A 16191-nucleotide genomic window follows, 5' to 3' on the forward strand; every position below is an offset into this window, starting at 1 on the left:
AATTACTATTTAAACCCAGAATCTGGCCTGGATCCCGCATGAGTATTCACAGTTTGAAACTGAACACCTTCGGTTATTCACAGTCTGAAACTGAACACCTTAGGTTATTCACAGTTTGAAACTGAACACCTTCGGTTTCCCTGAGTGAAAGTCCAGGGCTCATTCTCCTTCTTTCCTATGTACTCCCAGTTCAGTTCAATCTGTAGGGTTTTACTGTACTGGCTGTACTGCACTTGACAGGTTCTACTGACTACATTAGTAGAAGGTACTTTAAAAGGTTATACATGTCTGAATGAAAGATTCACAGATGCATCTGGGCTTAGATAGGCTGATGAAATAGGAATGGAGTTTGAATCGATTGGAATGTAATTCAAATAAATCTGTTGAAAGAAGTGGAATGCCACAGATCAAAGATGTTCTTCTGCTAGAATCGCAGAGGACAGATAAGCCTAGATTTGAGTACACAGGGGCAGTGTCTGACGGAGGTGAAATGAATCACTTGTGAAAGCGTAATGAGGAAACATGAAGATTCCAGTGACGCATATTCTGACAGGAACATGACCTTTATGGGGAAAGAAAGCTCCCATACTGTCCAGATCTGGGGGAATTTTACAGGATGTGCGTCATGACGACGGAGAATTGATAACGGCATCACAAAGTATGGATGTGGAGTTCTTTAATGGTCACTCTAAACTTCTAATGTCAAACTAATTTAATCTTACCTGCAGATAGCTATCAGACTGCAACTGTGAATTGCGTGTGAGAATTATTGTGTTACCCTTTTCTTTGATGAAGGGGGTTCAAGTTCTGAGAAACTTGCTTGGAAAATGGCCTCCATCTCGCACAAGTACACATTGGTCAGGAATATGAGGAACATCACCGTCAACAAACTGTCAGCCCTGACGTTACTGATAAAGGCTTTATGCATAAATTGTGCATATAATTACAGTACACTGCACTGTTAATATTCTCATATTAGGTTAAGTTTGCAACATAAGTTGCAAATCAGTTGTGAATAGTTGCAGGCGTTGCAAATCCTTGCAGGAGGCTATAGGACTATTATGGTAACACTTTACATACTTAAAAGGATTTATAAAGAGGTTATATGTAGGCCTAACATATAAACTATCCATAATTATCAACTACGTATAAAACCTTTATCCTTAAAGTATACCTAATTTTAAGTGTTACCACAAGTTTGAGCTGCTGTGTTGCTCTTTTCCACGAAACCGGAATGAAAAGAAACCAGTGTCTACCCATTCCTTGAGATCTTGGTAGAGGTTTGTGTGCACAGCCTAGGGCCAGGCAGGATAGCTGGATAATGTTTAGTTTCCAACTCTAAAACCCAGGAGAGGAAGTCCATCAAGCTTGCCCAACTTGCCACTAGAAGAATACATGCCACTACTCCTCCTGCCTGCCTCACTTTCGCTTCCACATTCAGTCTCATAAATTACCGTGCTACAACCCTTCTCCCATCCTCTAATTTACGACAGAATGCTAGCAGGCTTTCCTGTGCTAAATCACCAGAACACTTTTTGCAAACTGGATTGTACGACAGAGAGGAGGGAGCTGTTGGTCAGGCTAGGTTATAGCCCTAGCCTACATATGAGCACATCAGCTGAATAAATGCACAGCAATATTCTCTGACTCAGTTGAATAACAACAACTGCATCTCAAGCAGCAGAGACCTTCAGCAAGCGATGCCCGCCACTAACCCTCCCTCCCTCACACATACACACACACACACACACATTTTTGAGGTAGTGGCTTCACATTGATGAACAGAGACAGCAGGGGGCTCTGAGGGAATTTAATATGACGTTTAGAAAATTGTCAGCAATAAGATTCCAGGAGGATAAGATTACTGAGGATGGATGGAAAAGCAATCTTGGGCACGACCATGAATGATGGTATGTAGAGAGAACCCTCTCTCATATTGTGTGCAATCCCCAACATTTCAAAATGAATGATCGGGAGAACCAAAATATTTACTGTTTAAATGCACATAATATTGAAATTCCCTTTAAATGTGAAAAAGATCTGGTTGAGTGGTCGTTGGCTAAATCTTTGGATGCACGAATGGCACATCATGGAAAAATACAAAATATGTTTTATTTTACACATACTCCAGGTAGACCATACAACAATAGATTATTTAATTTTCAAAAATGCAGCAAGGCAGACACACACATAAAGTTAAGATGATGCCTTTCACTTGTCAGTCTAGTACACACATGATGCTGCCAGTCTAGTACACACATGATGACCTTCACTCACCAGTCTAGTACACACATGATGCTGCCAGTCTAGTACACACATGATGACCTTCACTCACCAGTCTAGTACACACATGATGCTGCCAGTCTAGTACACACATGATGCTGCCAGTCAAGTACACACATGATGACCTTCACTCACCAGTCTAGTACACACATGATGCTGCCAGTCTAGTACACACATGATGCTGCCAGTCTAGTACACACATGATGCTGCCAGTCTAGTACACACATGATGCTGCCAGTCTAGTACACACATGATGACCTTCACTCACCAGTCTAGTACACACATGATGACCTTCACTCACCAGTCTAGTACACACATGATGCTGCCAGTCTAGTACACACATGATGCTGCCAGTCTAGTACACACATGATGCTGCCAGTCTAGTACACACATGATGCTGCCAGTCTAGTACACACATGATGACCTTCACTCACCAGTCTAGTACACACATGATGCTGCCAGTCTAGTACACACATGATGACCTTCACTCACCAGTCTAGTACACACATGATGCTGCCAGTCTAGTACACACATGATGCTGCCAGTCTAGTACACACATGATGCTGCCAGTCTAGTACACACATGATGACCTTCACTCACCAGTCTAGTACACACATGATGCTGCCAGTCTAGTACACACATGATGCTGCCAGTCTAGTACACACATGATGACCTTCACTCACCAGTCTAGTACACACATGATGCTGCCAGTCTAGTACACACATGATGCTGCCAGTCTAGTACACACATGATGCTGCCAGTCTAGTACACACATGATGACCTTCACTCACCAGTCTAGTACACACATGATGCTGCCAGTCTAGTACACACATGATGCTGCCAGTCAAGTACACACACACACACACACACGATGCCAGTCTAGTACACACACGATGCCAGTCAAGTACACACACACACGATGCCAGTCAAGTACACACACACACACATGATGCCAGTCTAGTACACACACACACACACACACACATGATGCCAGTCTAGTACACACACACACACACACACATGATGCCAGTCTAGTACACACACGATGCCCTTCACTCACCAGTCTAGTACAGTCTACCTCCCTGTCATAAGACAGTTTAAGACATAGGCCCTAAACTATGTCCCAAATGGAACCCCATTCCCTTCTTTATTGAGCAAAATGTACTTACTACGATCGTGAAATAAGGTTGTCTCATCTAGCTATGGTAAGATGAATGCAGTAACTTCGGGGTGGCAGGTAGCCTAGTGGTTAGAGCGTTGGGCCAGTAACCAAAAAGGTTGCTAGATCGAATCCCTGAGCTGACAACATAAAAATCTGTCATTCTGCCCCTGAACAAGGCAGTTAACTTACTGTTCCCCGGTAGGCCGTCATTGTAAGTAAGAATTTGTTCTTTACTGACTTGCTTAGTTAAAATAAATATATATTTAAGTCGCTCTGGGTAAGAGCTTCTGCTAAATGACTAAAATGTGTATAGAAAAATAGGGTGCCATTTGGGTCGCAGAAGCCCATCCAGCTTGGGGAGAAACCCTGTTTTTGCTGAGACGGTATATTGATGCATTAGCCTAACCCTTTTTAAAAAAATGGTGGTCCCAGCTCTGTAATGCTCTTGCCAATTATGTTGCTGTCATTTGACAGGCCAAACATGTTTGGAATGGCAGCGTCAGCCAATCAGCACCTTTGTTGTTCTACGCGATGTGCCATTCCAAAATGGCTGCAGTGGCAACCACTACTTAGTATGAGGACAAAAAGGGAAGTTTTCTAGGGGGAAAAAAATGGAGCAGTGTGGATAACCGCAAAATTTGAAGTACAGTGGCATATCCCATCCCTGCATTGAGGGATGTAACCATGATTGCGTTCTGACCCCAGTGCAGCTCAGTGTGAACAAGCGTAACGGTAGGGCGGGTATCTTCTGGCAAGCTAGCTGCTCACATCAGACACACAGATTCACTAGCTACTAGCCACCTTGCTGTGTAGGCACTGCGCTAGCATTCCACTATTCTTGTGAAATGCTTACCTTTTGTCCAGTATCTCATTAATTCATTTAGAAAATACACTTGTGTTCATTAGGTAAGACTCCAAAAAGCTACAGTAGAAAAACTTTGCAGAAGTATAGCGCTTCCTAGTGATGTACAACAGAAGTCAGGAAGCAGGTGCAGAAAGTGAGTTTAAAAATGAATAAATGCAGAACAAGAAAAGCGTACAGAACGTGAAACAAAACAATACTACCTACTGAACGATGGCTACTGAGGGCTAAATAAAGGGAGAGAAATCAAGGAAATAATCATGTCCAGGTGTGCGTAATGATGGTTGCCAGGGCCGGTGGTTAGTTGACCGGCGACGTTGAGCACTACAGTGAGTCAATCAAAGCAAGCCATGAGAGAGACTGACAATCTGTTAAACCAATTCCATATCAAAAATATAAAATGTGATTTATCATGAAATAGAATAGGTCTGTCTGTCTGTCAGTCTATGTACAGAGACCTGTTTCCAGAGGAAAAATTAGTAATCCAGGGAGTGTGGAAAAAGAGAGCCCCCATTGGTCTGGCGTGTCTCTTGGATTCTCCTGACAAAACATGTGGAAACAGACTAGCTAGGGCTGTAGCTGTTGTAGCTCACTGATGGGAACATAAGACTGCAGATGATTTCTGCTCTTAGTGCCAAGATCAATCATCCCTAATAAGAACACCAGGCGGCTGACGACTAAACAGGTTTTCACCAAGTGGGGTTCCGGAACTATTGACATCTTTCTAAATCCTGTTTTATGCTCTCTGAAATGATGTCATAATGTTCATGTTGCCTCGTGACAACAGTATATAAACACAGAATTGTGTCCTTACAGGAGTCTCCACCATGGCAGTGGTGGAAAAGTACTCAATTATCATAAAGGTAAAGATACCTTCATTGAAAATGACTCAAGTAAAAGTGAAAGTAACCTAGTAAAATACTACTTGAGTAAAAGTCTAAAAGTATTTGGTTTTAAATGTACTTAAGTACAGTGGTAGAAAAAGTACTCAATTGTCATAGTTAAGTAAAAGCACAAAATAAAAGTAAATGCTATACATCAAATTCCTGATATTAAGCAAACCAGACAGCGCAATATAACTTTTTATATAATTTAGAAACACAGTATTTGTGTTTAGTGAGTCCAACAGATAAGAGGCAGTAGGGATGACAACACATTACATTGACAGGTGTGTGCTTCTACACCTGCATTGCTTGCTGTTTGGGGTTTTAGGCTGGGTTTCTGTACAGCACTTCGAGATATTAGCTGATGTACGAAGGGCTATATAAAATAAACTTGATTTGATTTGATTTGATTTGGACCATATTGCGGTTCTGCCTGAGAATTCGAAATGTAATGAGTACTTTTGGGTGTCAGGGAAAATGCATGGGAGTAAAAGTACATATTTTATTTAGAAATGTAGTGGATATTTTCTTTCGAAATGTGTGGAGTAAAAATAAAAGTTGTCAAAAATATAAATAGTAAAGTACAAATACCCCCCCAAAACTACTTAAGTAGTAATTTAAAGTATTTTTTACTTAAGTGCTTTGGGCTACACCATGGTAGTAACCTCAGACAAACTACAGCACCCAACACTATGAATAATATGCTCTATAGGTAAGAGTGGATTTCTAACCTATGGAGCTCTAACCCATATAAATAGATGAGTCAATCTAATTCTATGGTACATTAGAGTTATTCTAATTCTATTGAATCATTCTAATTATATGGGTACATTAGAGTCATTCTAATTCTATTGAATTATTCTAATTATATGGGTACATTAGAGTCATTCTAATTCTATTGAATAATTCTAATTCTATGGGTTCGTTAGAGATTCTAATTCTATTGAATCATTCTAATTCTATGATCCTCCAGCAAAGGCTGGTTTATGCATTATATTGTTGTTTGATGTATTTGGACAAGACAAATAAAATGTACTGTCATATGCATTATAGCCCCATCTCTTTTGCTGTTCTATGCCTACTATGATCACAATTATGGAAGTATGGAATTCAGATTCTTCAGCCATGGCTGAATTCTGGAACAATGGAATGGAACTGTAAGTGGTATGAAATATGAAGAGTTGTGAGTCTCAGGATGGGTGAGAGTGATCTCTTGAAGATGGCGCCCGTGAAGCAAATGTTGAACGGTTGAATGGATGGATTGCATTATTAGCTGCTGCCTGCCTCAGCCCTTTCTCTATTACGGTCAGTATGTACACTACCATTCAAACGTTTGGGTTCACTTAGAAATGTCCTTGTTTTTGAAAGAAAAGCACATTTTTGTCGATTAAAATAACATCAAATTGATCAGAAATACAGTGTTGACATTGTTAATGTTGACTATTGTAGCTGGAAACGGCTGATTGTTTATGGACAATCTACGTAGGTGTACAGAAGCCCATTATCAGCAACCATCACTCCTGTGTTCCAATGGGATGTTGTGTTAGCTAATCCAAGTTTATCATTTTAAAAGGCTAATTTTTCATTAGAAAACCTTTTTTCAATTATGTTAGCACAGCTGAAAACTGTTGTGGTGATTAAAGAAGCAATAAAACTGGCCTTCTTTAGACTAGTTGAGTATCTGGAGCATCAGCATTTGTGGGTTCGATTACAGGCTCAAAATGGCCAGAAACAAAGCACTTCCTTCTGAAACTCGTCAGTCTATTCTTGTTCTGAGAAATGAAAGCTATTCCATGCAAGAAATTGCCAAGAAACTGAAGATCTTGTACAACTCTGCGTACTACTCCCTTCACAGAACAGCGCAAACTGTCTCTAACCAGAATAGAAAGAGGAGTGGGAGGCCCCGGTGCACAACTGAGCAAGAGGACAAGTGCATTAGAGTGTCTAGTTTGAGTAACAGATGTCTCAAGTCCTCAACTGGCAGCTTCATTAAATAGTACCCACAAAACACCAGTTTCAACGTCAACAATGAAGAGGCGACTAAGGGATGCTGGCCTTCTAGGCAGAGTTCCTCTGTCCAGTGTCTGTGTTCTTGCCCATCTTAATCTTTTCTTTTTATTGGCCAGTCTGAGATATGGATTTTTCTTTGCAACCAATATTCTGGTTAGAGCCAACTTTGTTGTGAGACAAAACTACACATTTTGGAGTTTCCTTTTATTGTCCCCAGCACAAGGTGCACTTGTGTAACGATCATGCTGTTTAATCAGCTTCTTGATATGCCACACCTGTCAGGTGGATGGATTATCTTGGTAAAGGATAAATGCTCACTAGCAGGGATGTAAACACATTTGTGCACAACATTTGAGAGAAATATGTTTTTTGTGCATATGGAACATTTCTGGGATCTTTTATTTCAGCTCATGGAACATGGGACCAACACTTTACATATTGTGTTTATATGGTCAGTATATTTGAATTGACTGATTTGCTTATATGAACTGTAACTCAGTTAAATCTTTAAAATTGTTGCATGTTACGTTTATATTTTTGTTCAGTGTATAATGTGTTAAATACCCAGTCCGGCCATCATCAAGCCCTGTCATCCCTGGTCTCAACGATCACGTTCACTATAGTTTGTCAGGAGGTGGGATAGTCCCCCTGTTGGAGCGATACCAATCCATTCAGCATTGTTTGATCTGGAAAAAGTTGAGCAAACCAATGGGTTATAGTTATGCACATGCATTACACAAGGTAAGAACAAGATACACCAGCTGCTGAAACATGTTTTTCATGGCAATCCACTTTCAGTTTATATTAAAACACTTCTACTTCTGGGAACCTTTCTTGACTAACATTTGGCACACATCTAGGTAGATCATTATTACATTGTACTGATAAAATAAGCTATTTGTTTGGTTATTTTAACTTTCTCCTGTACACGGACAGTTCATTATTCTCTCTGCAATTCGATCAACTTTTGTCGTTTTAATTTATCAAAGTTATCTTTTTATTTAGTGCCTCTTTTGCAAGATCCAATCAGTATTCTGTATTCTTCTCTGGTCGGGGTTGACAGAGCATTAGAACAAGTCTTATAGGGCTAAACATTGCAGTCCGTATAGTTGAATGCAATGCAATAGCTTTGTTTAATTGCTACCATGGCAAATATGACCAGAATGGTCTTACAATTTCTCCCCATTATACTTGGTTGTATGTTGTATAATGTATACTGTTTAATGGGGGGGGGGGGGGGGGGGGGGGGGGGGGGTTGAAAGGAAGAGGTGGGGGAGATTTTGATAATGTCCAAAAGGAAAATAATCCACCCCCACCTCTTCCTCTACTCCCTCTCTGCCTTCCTCTCCCTCTCTCTCTCTCTGAGTCCCAGCCCCTGAAGGTGTCATAACTGTGTTCTCTCTCTCCCTCTCTATCACCGCCTTTCAGATCTTTAAAAGCTGCTGCTTTGCTGTGTCTCGATCTCCGTTTGTCTCCTCTAGCACTGCAGAGGACTCCTGGCTGTCTTGAGATTAAACCGGCTAAGCATCAAGCAAAGCTGAAGAGACGGAAAGAAGACGGAAAAACAGGAGAGAAGAAATAGCATTAGCCACATTTGACTGAGAGAGGGAGGGAGAAAGAGAGAGTGTGGAGCTGAACCTGAGACCTGGACAGAAAATGCCTCTCCTATCTAACTTAACGACTATTATCTTGTTGTTGATTGCTCACTGCGGATCTTCGACTCTAGCTAACCGTTTGGGACCCTACAAGGGTTGTCTGTCGTGTAAAGAACCAGGTCGGGCCCCCCGCGACCATATTGGGCAGGCAGGCAGTACATCAATGTTGGCCCAGGGAGAGCCCTGTGGTGTGTACACCATGAGCTGTGCCAAGGGGCTGCGCTGCGTGCCTCTTCCTCAGGAACACAGCCCTCTCCAGGCTCTGTTGCAGGGCAGGGGCTTCTGCACCAAGCACAGCAGGACCAGTCCCACGGAGAGGCCCCACCCCACAGGTAAGACTGAGACACACACCACCAGCACCTATAATAGTATTCAATTCAGCTCTGTGTTGTGTGTGTTAGGGCAATTATACTACAGATTAGTTTATTAAGGGGGTAGCTGTAGTAGCACGTAGTAGGACACACAATCTCTCATCATCAGTGTGAATATTGTATGTGACGTTGGCGTGCACCAAATAGAAATGCTAGTACTGTATTATCATATGAGTATGACATTTAATGTTAGATGCATGACAAGCACTAAACATGGATTTGAAAGGGCTGCATGGTCTTGATTTCTATGCTGCAGTGCCTCTGGAGTCATGTGACTAGGGTTGCACAATTCCGGGAACTTTCCATAAATTCCCTGGTTTTCCAGAATCCTGGTTGGAGGTTTCCTAATTTCCAACCGGGATTTCAGGAAACCAGGGAATTTATTGAAAGTTTTCAGAATTTTGCAATCCTACTTGTGACCAAAATCTAATTTGAGGGACTTTGGAACTAGAAGTCTCAAACATTGCCTTGAGCAGCATATCATCAGTCATGGAATAAATGGAATTTAGGCTACACTATGATGAACAGACATTTGTGAGGCTGTTTAGGCATATTAGTACGTAGTAGCTTGTGTAAGTATGTGTGTGTGTCTGTAAGTATGTGTGTTTGTGTGTGTGTGTAGGTATGCCTCATGATACATGTGATGTGTATGGTTATGGTACTGTACAGGCATTTCAAAGAGAGGTTGTGATCTGTGCGTGTGCATTTTCTTGACAGCACAGATGAGTGTCACGCTGTCACCCACATTCAGATTATGCTGCTTTTCATTGCAAGCTCTCCACCTACTGTTCAGACTAAGCCACTGCGATCCCTTAGTAAGGACATGCTACAGGAACTATACTCATGGGAAATATACACCGGTATCCAGTATATGCTTGATGATTCATGTCTTGCAACAGCTTGAAATAAAATACTTCTAACTTATATAATGATATTAGAGATGGGTTAAGGTTCCTAATAATGCCCTGATTTAATATATTCTTGTTAATATGCTGCTCTCTCCTATAGGTCCACATCCTTCGCATAGTGGTGAAATAGAAAAGGTATGTTTTATCCAAGTATGAAGATAATAATGATTTCTATGTACACTTACCCACACCTGCTTAAATGTGAGAAAATATGTAGAGCTGATTACATAATGTGTTCATATTCATACAGATAGATACTGTATGATGGAAGGAGCCTGGGAGAGTTAGTTATTACTGAAGCTACTGTGCTATCTGGGTGATACAGTGACAGCATTCTGCAGCCATTCTGAAGCCATATGGGGCATGATGTGTATGCAGCTACGTGGCAGAACCAATAGGCCATGATGTGAATCAGTCAAGTTTAGACTCGACTGTGGTGGCCTTGGATTTTTCACTTTACAAGATGACGTTGACCTGCGATAAAACACAAACACAACACACAATTTGTTTCTACAATTTAACAAATATAGTGCATTCGGAAAGTATTCAGACACCCTAATTTTTTCCACATTGTGTTACGTTACAGCCTTATTCTAAAATGTATTAAATTGTTTTTTCCCTCACCAGTCTACACACAATACCCCATAATGACAAAGCAAAAACAAGTTTTTAGAAATGTTATGAATACTTTCCCGAATGCACTGTACTGTATATATAGTCACAGCCGCTGTCTCAGTGACCTGAAAAGGCACAGCCTTTGTCTAACAATATCATTATATAATGACATGATAGTATGTGACATATAATATGTTAAGCTTCTGGCTTCATGCTCCATCACTGACATACATGTACTATGATATCCACACATGTTGTAGCTACTTCAATAGGCTACTTAAGGGTTCTCTGCATTTTCTGTCATTTAATAAGCATTTCTGCTTGTGTAGTTACTGTATTTATCAATGTGTAGGTACTGTATTGACCAATGTGTAGTTACTGTGTCCATCAATGTAGTTACTGTATTTATCAATGTGCAGTTATCGTATTTATCAAGGTGTAGTTACTGTATATATCCATGTATAGTTACTGTATGCATCAATGTGTAGTTACTGTATTTATCAAGGTGTAGTTACTGTATTTATCAATGTATAGTTACTGTATGCATCAATGTGTAGTTACTGTATTTATCAATGTATAGTTACTGTATGCATCAATGTGTAGTTACTGTATTTATCAAGGTGTAGTTACTGTGTTTATCAATGTATCCTTGTTCTGTTTAGGCACCCTGCCGTAAGCTGCTCAATAGTGTTCTGCGTGGTGTTGAGCTCACTATCTTCCTGTCTGATCGTGACATCTATATCCCCAATTGTGATACTCAGGGCTTCTACAGGAAAAAGCAGGTAGATACAGAGCAACATGTTTGCTGACGTGAATATTTGCCTGTGTATGTATATTTGCCTGTGTGTGTGTTTATGCGATCCAGAGAGTTGCATGCTATCCCTCTATTTAATTGCATGCTATCTCTCTATTTAGTAGCATGCTATCTCTCTATTTAGTAGCATGCTATCTCTCTATTCAGTTCAGCCCAAAAATGTCTCCACAGCCAGAGGCTCTGAATAAAGAAGACTTTTCTTTCAGGTCCTCTGGGCTGTGGGCATGCAGACAATAGTTCTGTGGTATGATGACATATCATTCTCTCTCCTGTCACACAACACAGTGTCGTTCCTCCAAGGGTATACAGCGTGGCCTCTGTTGGTGTGTGGACGAGCTGGGTACTGCCTTGCACTCACGTGCCAGCGAAGACGGCACTTTACCATGCGATGGAGATTGAGGGAGGTTTCTGTCCCACAACTTTGAGCCTAGAGGAGGGGAATAGGAGGAGGAGGAGGAGGAGGAGCAGGACATGGAGAGGGGGTGGCTTTAGCTTGTGCTAGACACTGCCTCGACAGGAGAAACCAGGGATTAACCACTTCCTATGGAAATTACCCAAAATTAGGTTACAGTCCTCTAGTCAAGAAACATCTCAACAAAGACACATACCTACAGTACTACAGTAGCAATATCCAGCTTAATGTTCAACAGTTTGCAGCTACAATACCAGTCCTCTGAATCATTCAGTGTAACAATGTGCTATAGCTTACCTAGCTCACATTACCACTTTGTTACTCACTGCCTCAACTAACTGATATCTCAGCTGTATTTCTCCATAATTAATTCCCTGGCTCTTGTCCTGGCTTCGTCCGTTCGTTGTAGATGTTCTGTTTTATAGGATAGCTGACGCTGCCTGTGTTTGTTATTGACTCAGTAGGCTGAAATACTGTTACGCTGGTGTTGGTGTGACACAATGTTTGAAAACATGTCTACGTCACCATCCTCTCTCCCTCTCTCCAAAGATACACTGACATTATGATATTTAATTAATACAATATAAGAATATTCCTTTTCTATTTAATTTATTTTGGAATATGTAGTACTGCTTGAATTTGACACTTATCCTATAATCGCGTCAGAAAAACAGTGATGTGAAACAGTCCATTGTTGTTGAAATGACGTTCCGACTGCTCTGATAGCTGATTGTTTGTACATATTTGGGATTTTTGTGGTTGACAGTGTGTTCTGAAGTGGTAGACAAAAAACGCTTATGGCTGTTACGCTTTTCAAGAAGTTGTTAAGCATATTTTTATATACATCAATATAATATTTTATATATAAATTGTTGGTTAATTTAATGAACTACAATGCCATGTATTTTTATATTGTCAGCAGTTTAAAAAAAAAATTTAAACAGAGGTTATTTTATTTCATTGCTAGGGACAACATTGTGCTTTGGCGGCAGTAGCACCCTCATGGCAAAATTCACCACACACATCTGAGCAATTCAACTGTTATGATTTTTACTTCAAGATTTCTATTTTATTTATACTTTGACCATTTAATATTGGAATGTATCATGGTAATGTTTTGCTTTTGGCACATCCTATTAAAATGCTCATTTTCGTAAATGAAGTTTAAATATGTTACAGTTACTTAATTGTCTTTCCCAAGTCCTCATAAAAAACGTTAAATTGTGTGATAAACTGTGTGATTAGATGGTGTCTATTTCTCACCAATCTTGTTGTGCCAATCTCTTTCCTGTGATGCTAGGTCCATGCACAGTAAGAGCTCAAATAAAATCTAATGATATCAAACTGGATAACAATAAATAAATACATATATTAATATAATAAAGAGCATTACGGTGTGTTTTATTTGTGAGCTCCACCAGTGCAGTAGCTGTAGTGGGATTGGATCGCATTCATTTTACAAAGGTGCTTAGTCATAGTCACAGTCTGAAGCACCACACATGTGTAGCAGCTAAATGTAGCACAGCATAGCTACTCGGCTAGCCACTTTGTTCTCTTATGTCAGAGTTGATTTAAAATCATCGCCCTGATTTCAAGTATTTGTTTTCTGTTCAAATTAAGATCTAATAACTGTCTCTCCAAAAATATATAATAACTGTACCTCCAGATCAAGTTACAAATTAATCAACAGGTTAGGAATTAATAGAATGAATAGGCATCAGTATGATGCAGGTTTTCTACCATGTCTAGGGGATACAAAGGACCATTTGCTCTGGCACTTACAGTACACAATGACACATGCCTGTTTCCAAGGAAACAGCATAGAATATCCAATTTGTCCATGCATAATAATTTGAAATGCAGGTCTCGCAGAAGATGATGCAGGAAAGTAAGCAGCGTCCTTTGTTAAATCACACCACATGTCCTGCTTCTGTATCTAGGGTGGTTACATTTGCTATTCGTAGGAGAGTGAATATAGGAGACATCCTATAGCTACTTTCTCTGTGCACAGAATCAACCATTTAAAATGTGCTCAGATGGAAGACGTATCAAAATGCTTATCCATTAACATTGCTTGTGGTATATCCTCTATTACAAACCGGGTTGTTCAAGCCCTGAATGCTGATTGGCTGAAAGTTGTAGTATATCAGATCATATATACCACGGGTATGACAAAAAAAATATTTTTACTGTTATAATTACATTGGTAATCAGTTTATAATAGCAATAAGACACCTTGGGGGTTTGTGGTATATGGCTAATATACCTAGGCTAACGGCTGTATCCAGTCACTCCGCGTTGTGCATAAGAACAGCTCTTAGCCGGATGCACACATCTCCCCACTGGGCACATAGTGGTAGAATCAATGTTGTTTCCATGTCATTTCAACCCCCAAAAATCTCTTCAATCTAATTTAGCCATAGGTGGTGGCAGTGGCGACCCATCATTAGGGACAGTGATTTAATAAAGCCTCCATACCAACATGGTCTCTTTTTTGCATTCTTGAGTAAGGCAGCTCCAAAATGCAGGTGTTTCAACCTAGCTCAGGAGCATAGGGGTTGGTAATGTTCTCTAGTTGCGGCGTGATTGGCTCAGTGTTCTGTCACTCATGGGGACTCTACATCACTGCCAAATCTAAGGGTAGAGCTCGAAAATTCAAGCCCCTTGGATGCTGCCATTGAGTTACATTAGAAGTGCCCATCCAAGAAGGCTCAAGCTCATTGGCCACAGATAAAATGACATCAAATCACGTTATATCTACAGTAGCTTTGATTGGACTGATCATGTCAACATCATACTTTCAAAATCTTAGCTAGCAGTCATCATCATGAATCAAGTAGACAATCTACTGACAATCCTTTTTAATCCTTGTCATATTAAGAGAAATAATGAAGAGAAATTATAGATAAAATGTATCGGTGCTCATCGACCATTGGACATAAACATTACACAACAAGTTGGAAATCGCAAATTCAACAATGAGTGGTTTGGAAGGAATCAGTGGCTAACTGCAAGCATTGCAAAGCAATCACTAGCCTGATATACAGTGGAGTGGGTGTGTGGTCCCAATTCTCAGTTTAAGGTTCTCTTTTGCAAGCTTAAAATTGTAAACATTCATAATTGGCCATGCTGTCAATCCAGCATGATTTCTGCCGTGCTCAAAACAAATATTAACTCAGAACTGTGAAATCTGTCTTCAGTGAGTTCAAGACAACTGGGAACTCAGGAAAAAACAGGCTCTGACTGGGAAAATATGTTTTGAATGGTCTTCCAACTCGGAGTTGTAAGTCAGGAACTCAGGCCTCTTTCTAGAGTCACGAGCTGAAGATCACTGATGTCATTATGATTTGACCTTGTGTAACGGATGTGAAATGGCTAGCTAGTTAGCGGTGGTCCGCGCTAATAGCGTTTCAATCTGTTACACTTGTTCATGATTCGACCTTGAGTTCCCATTTGTCTTGAAAGCACCATAAATCCAGAGAATGCCAGACTTTGATGACAACGCTTGATGACAAAATGTGCCCACGAAGGACCACCGTGCCACCTTCCTGTTCAAGTTAGCACAGTACAACAAGGTGAGTCCAAAAATGTATTGTATGCTGCTGCATAAATTATGTAATATGCCAGGGAGCTATGTATACTGTAGCTAAGAAAGTAATACTAAGTGTATGTTGTGTAGTAAGCTGTTAGTAGCTCATGTGCCTCGCCCTAATAATCAGATATTTTTTCCCCTCTTAATGTTGCCTACTGTTCTGACTTGGCGGTGCACATGTAGCCTATAATCTGTTTCAGAAATGTAATCATCGAATATTGTAAAAGCTTTCATTGTCTGCTTATATGCCCCCTTTATTTATCCTACAGTTCTGACTTGGTATACAGGGAGAACACTGTAAGAACAGCCCATGTTCTGAATTCTTTCGCTGTACATTTCAAAAGTGCTGAACAAATAGTTATATTGACTACATCCATCCTAGCTCGCTCATTAATGTCTTAATCGGAATTATGGATGGCCTCTTATCCGCTTGTCGTCCCCTTATGCCATAGTTTGTACATCTCAATTGTCAGTAGAAACCACATTTGTTTAAGCAAGTCAGCCATATCAGCTATGCTTTTTTTAAAGGCAGGAATTGAGGCTGAATGAACTGTTTCGCTGCCAGACAAGGCTCCACTGACAGCCAGGTGTAGCAGTGGTAAGGTGTTGGGACTGCTGTTGGG

The 16191-nt window shown here is 40.4% G+C and overlaps 1 protein-coding gene across 1 annotated transcript; it reads left to right on the forward strand.

Annotated features, from left to right (window-relative positions):
- The first annotated feature begins 8558 nt into the window (after positions 1-8558).
- Positions 8559-13365, forward strand: LOC120059134 (insulin-like growth factor-binding protein 5). Its single transcript, XM_039007968.1, has 4 exons — positions 8559-9188; positions 10236-10270; positions 11413-11532; positions 11850-13365. Exons 1-4 carry the CDS (start codon positions 8858-8860, stop codon positions 11961-11963), a joined length of 600 nt encoding a protein of 199 aa, XP_038863896.1. The 5' UTR covers positions 8559-8857; the 3' UTR covers positions 11964-13365.
- The last annotated feature ends 2826 nt before the right edge of the window (positions 13366-16191 follow it).

Source organism: Salvelinus namaycush, chromosome 14 (genome assembly GCF_016432855.1).
Source record: "Salvelinus namaycush isolate Seneca chromosome 14, SaNama_1.0, whole genome shotgun sequence".
NCBI lineage: Eukaryota > Metazoa > Chordata > Actinopteri > Salmoniformes > Salmonidae > Salvelinus > Salvelinus namaycush.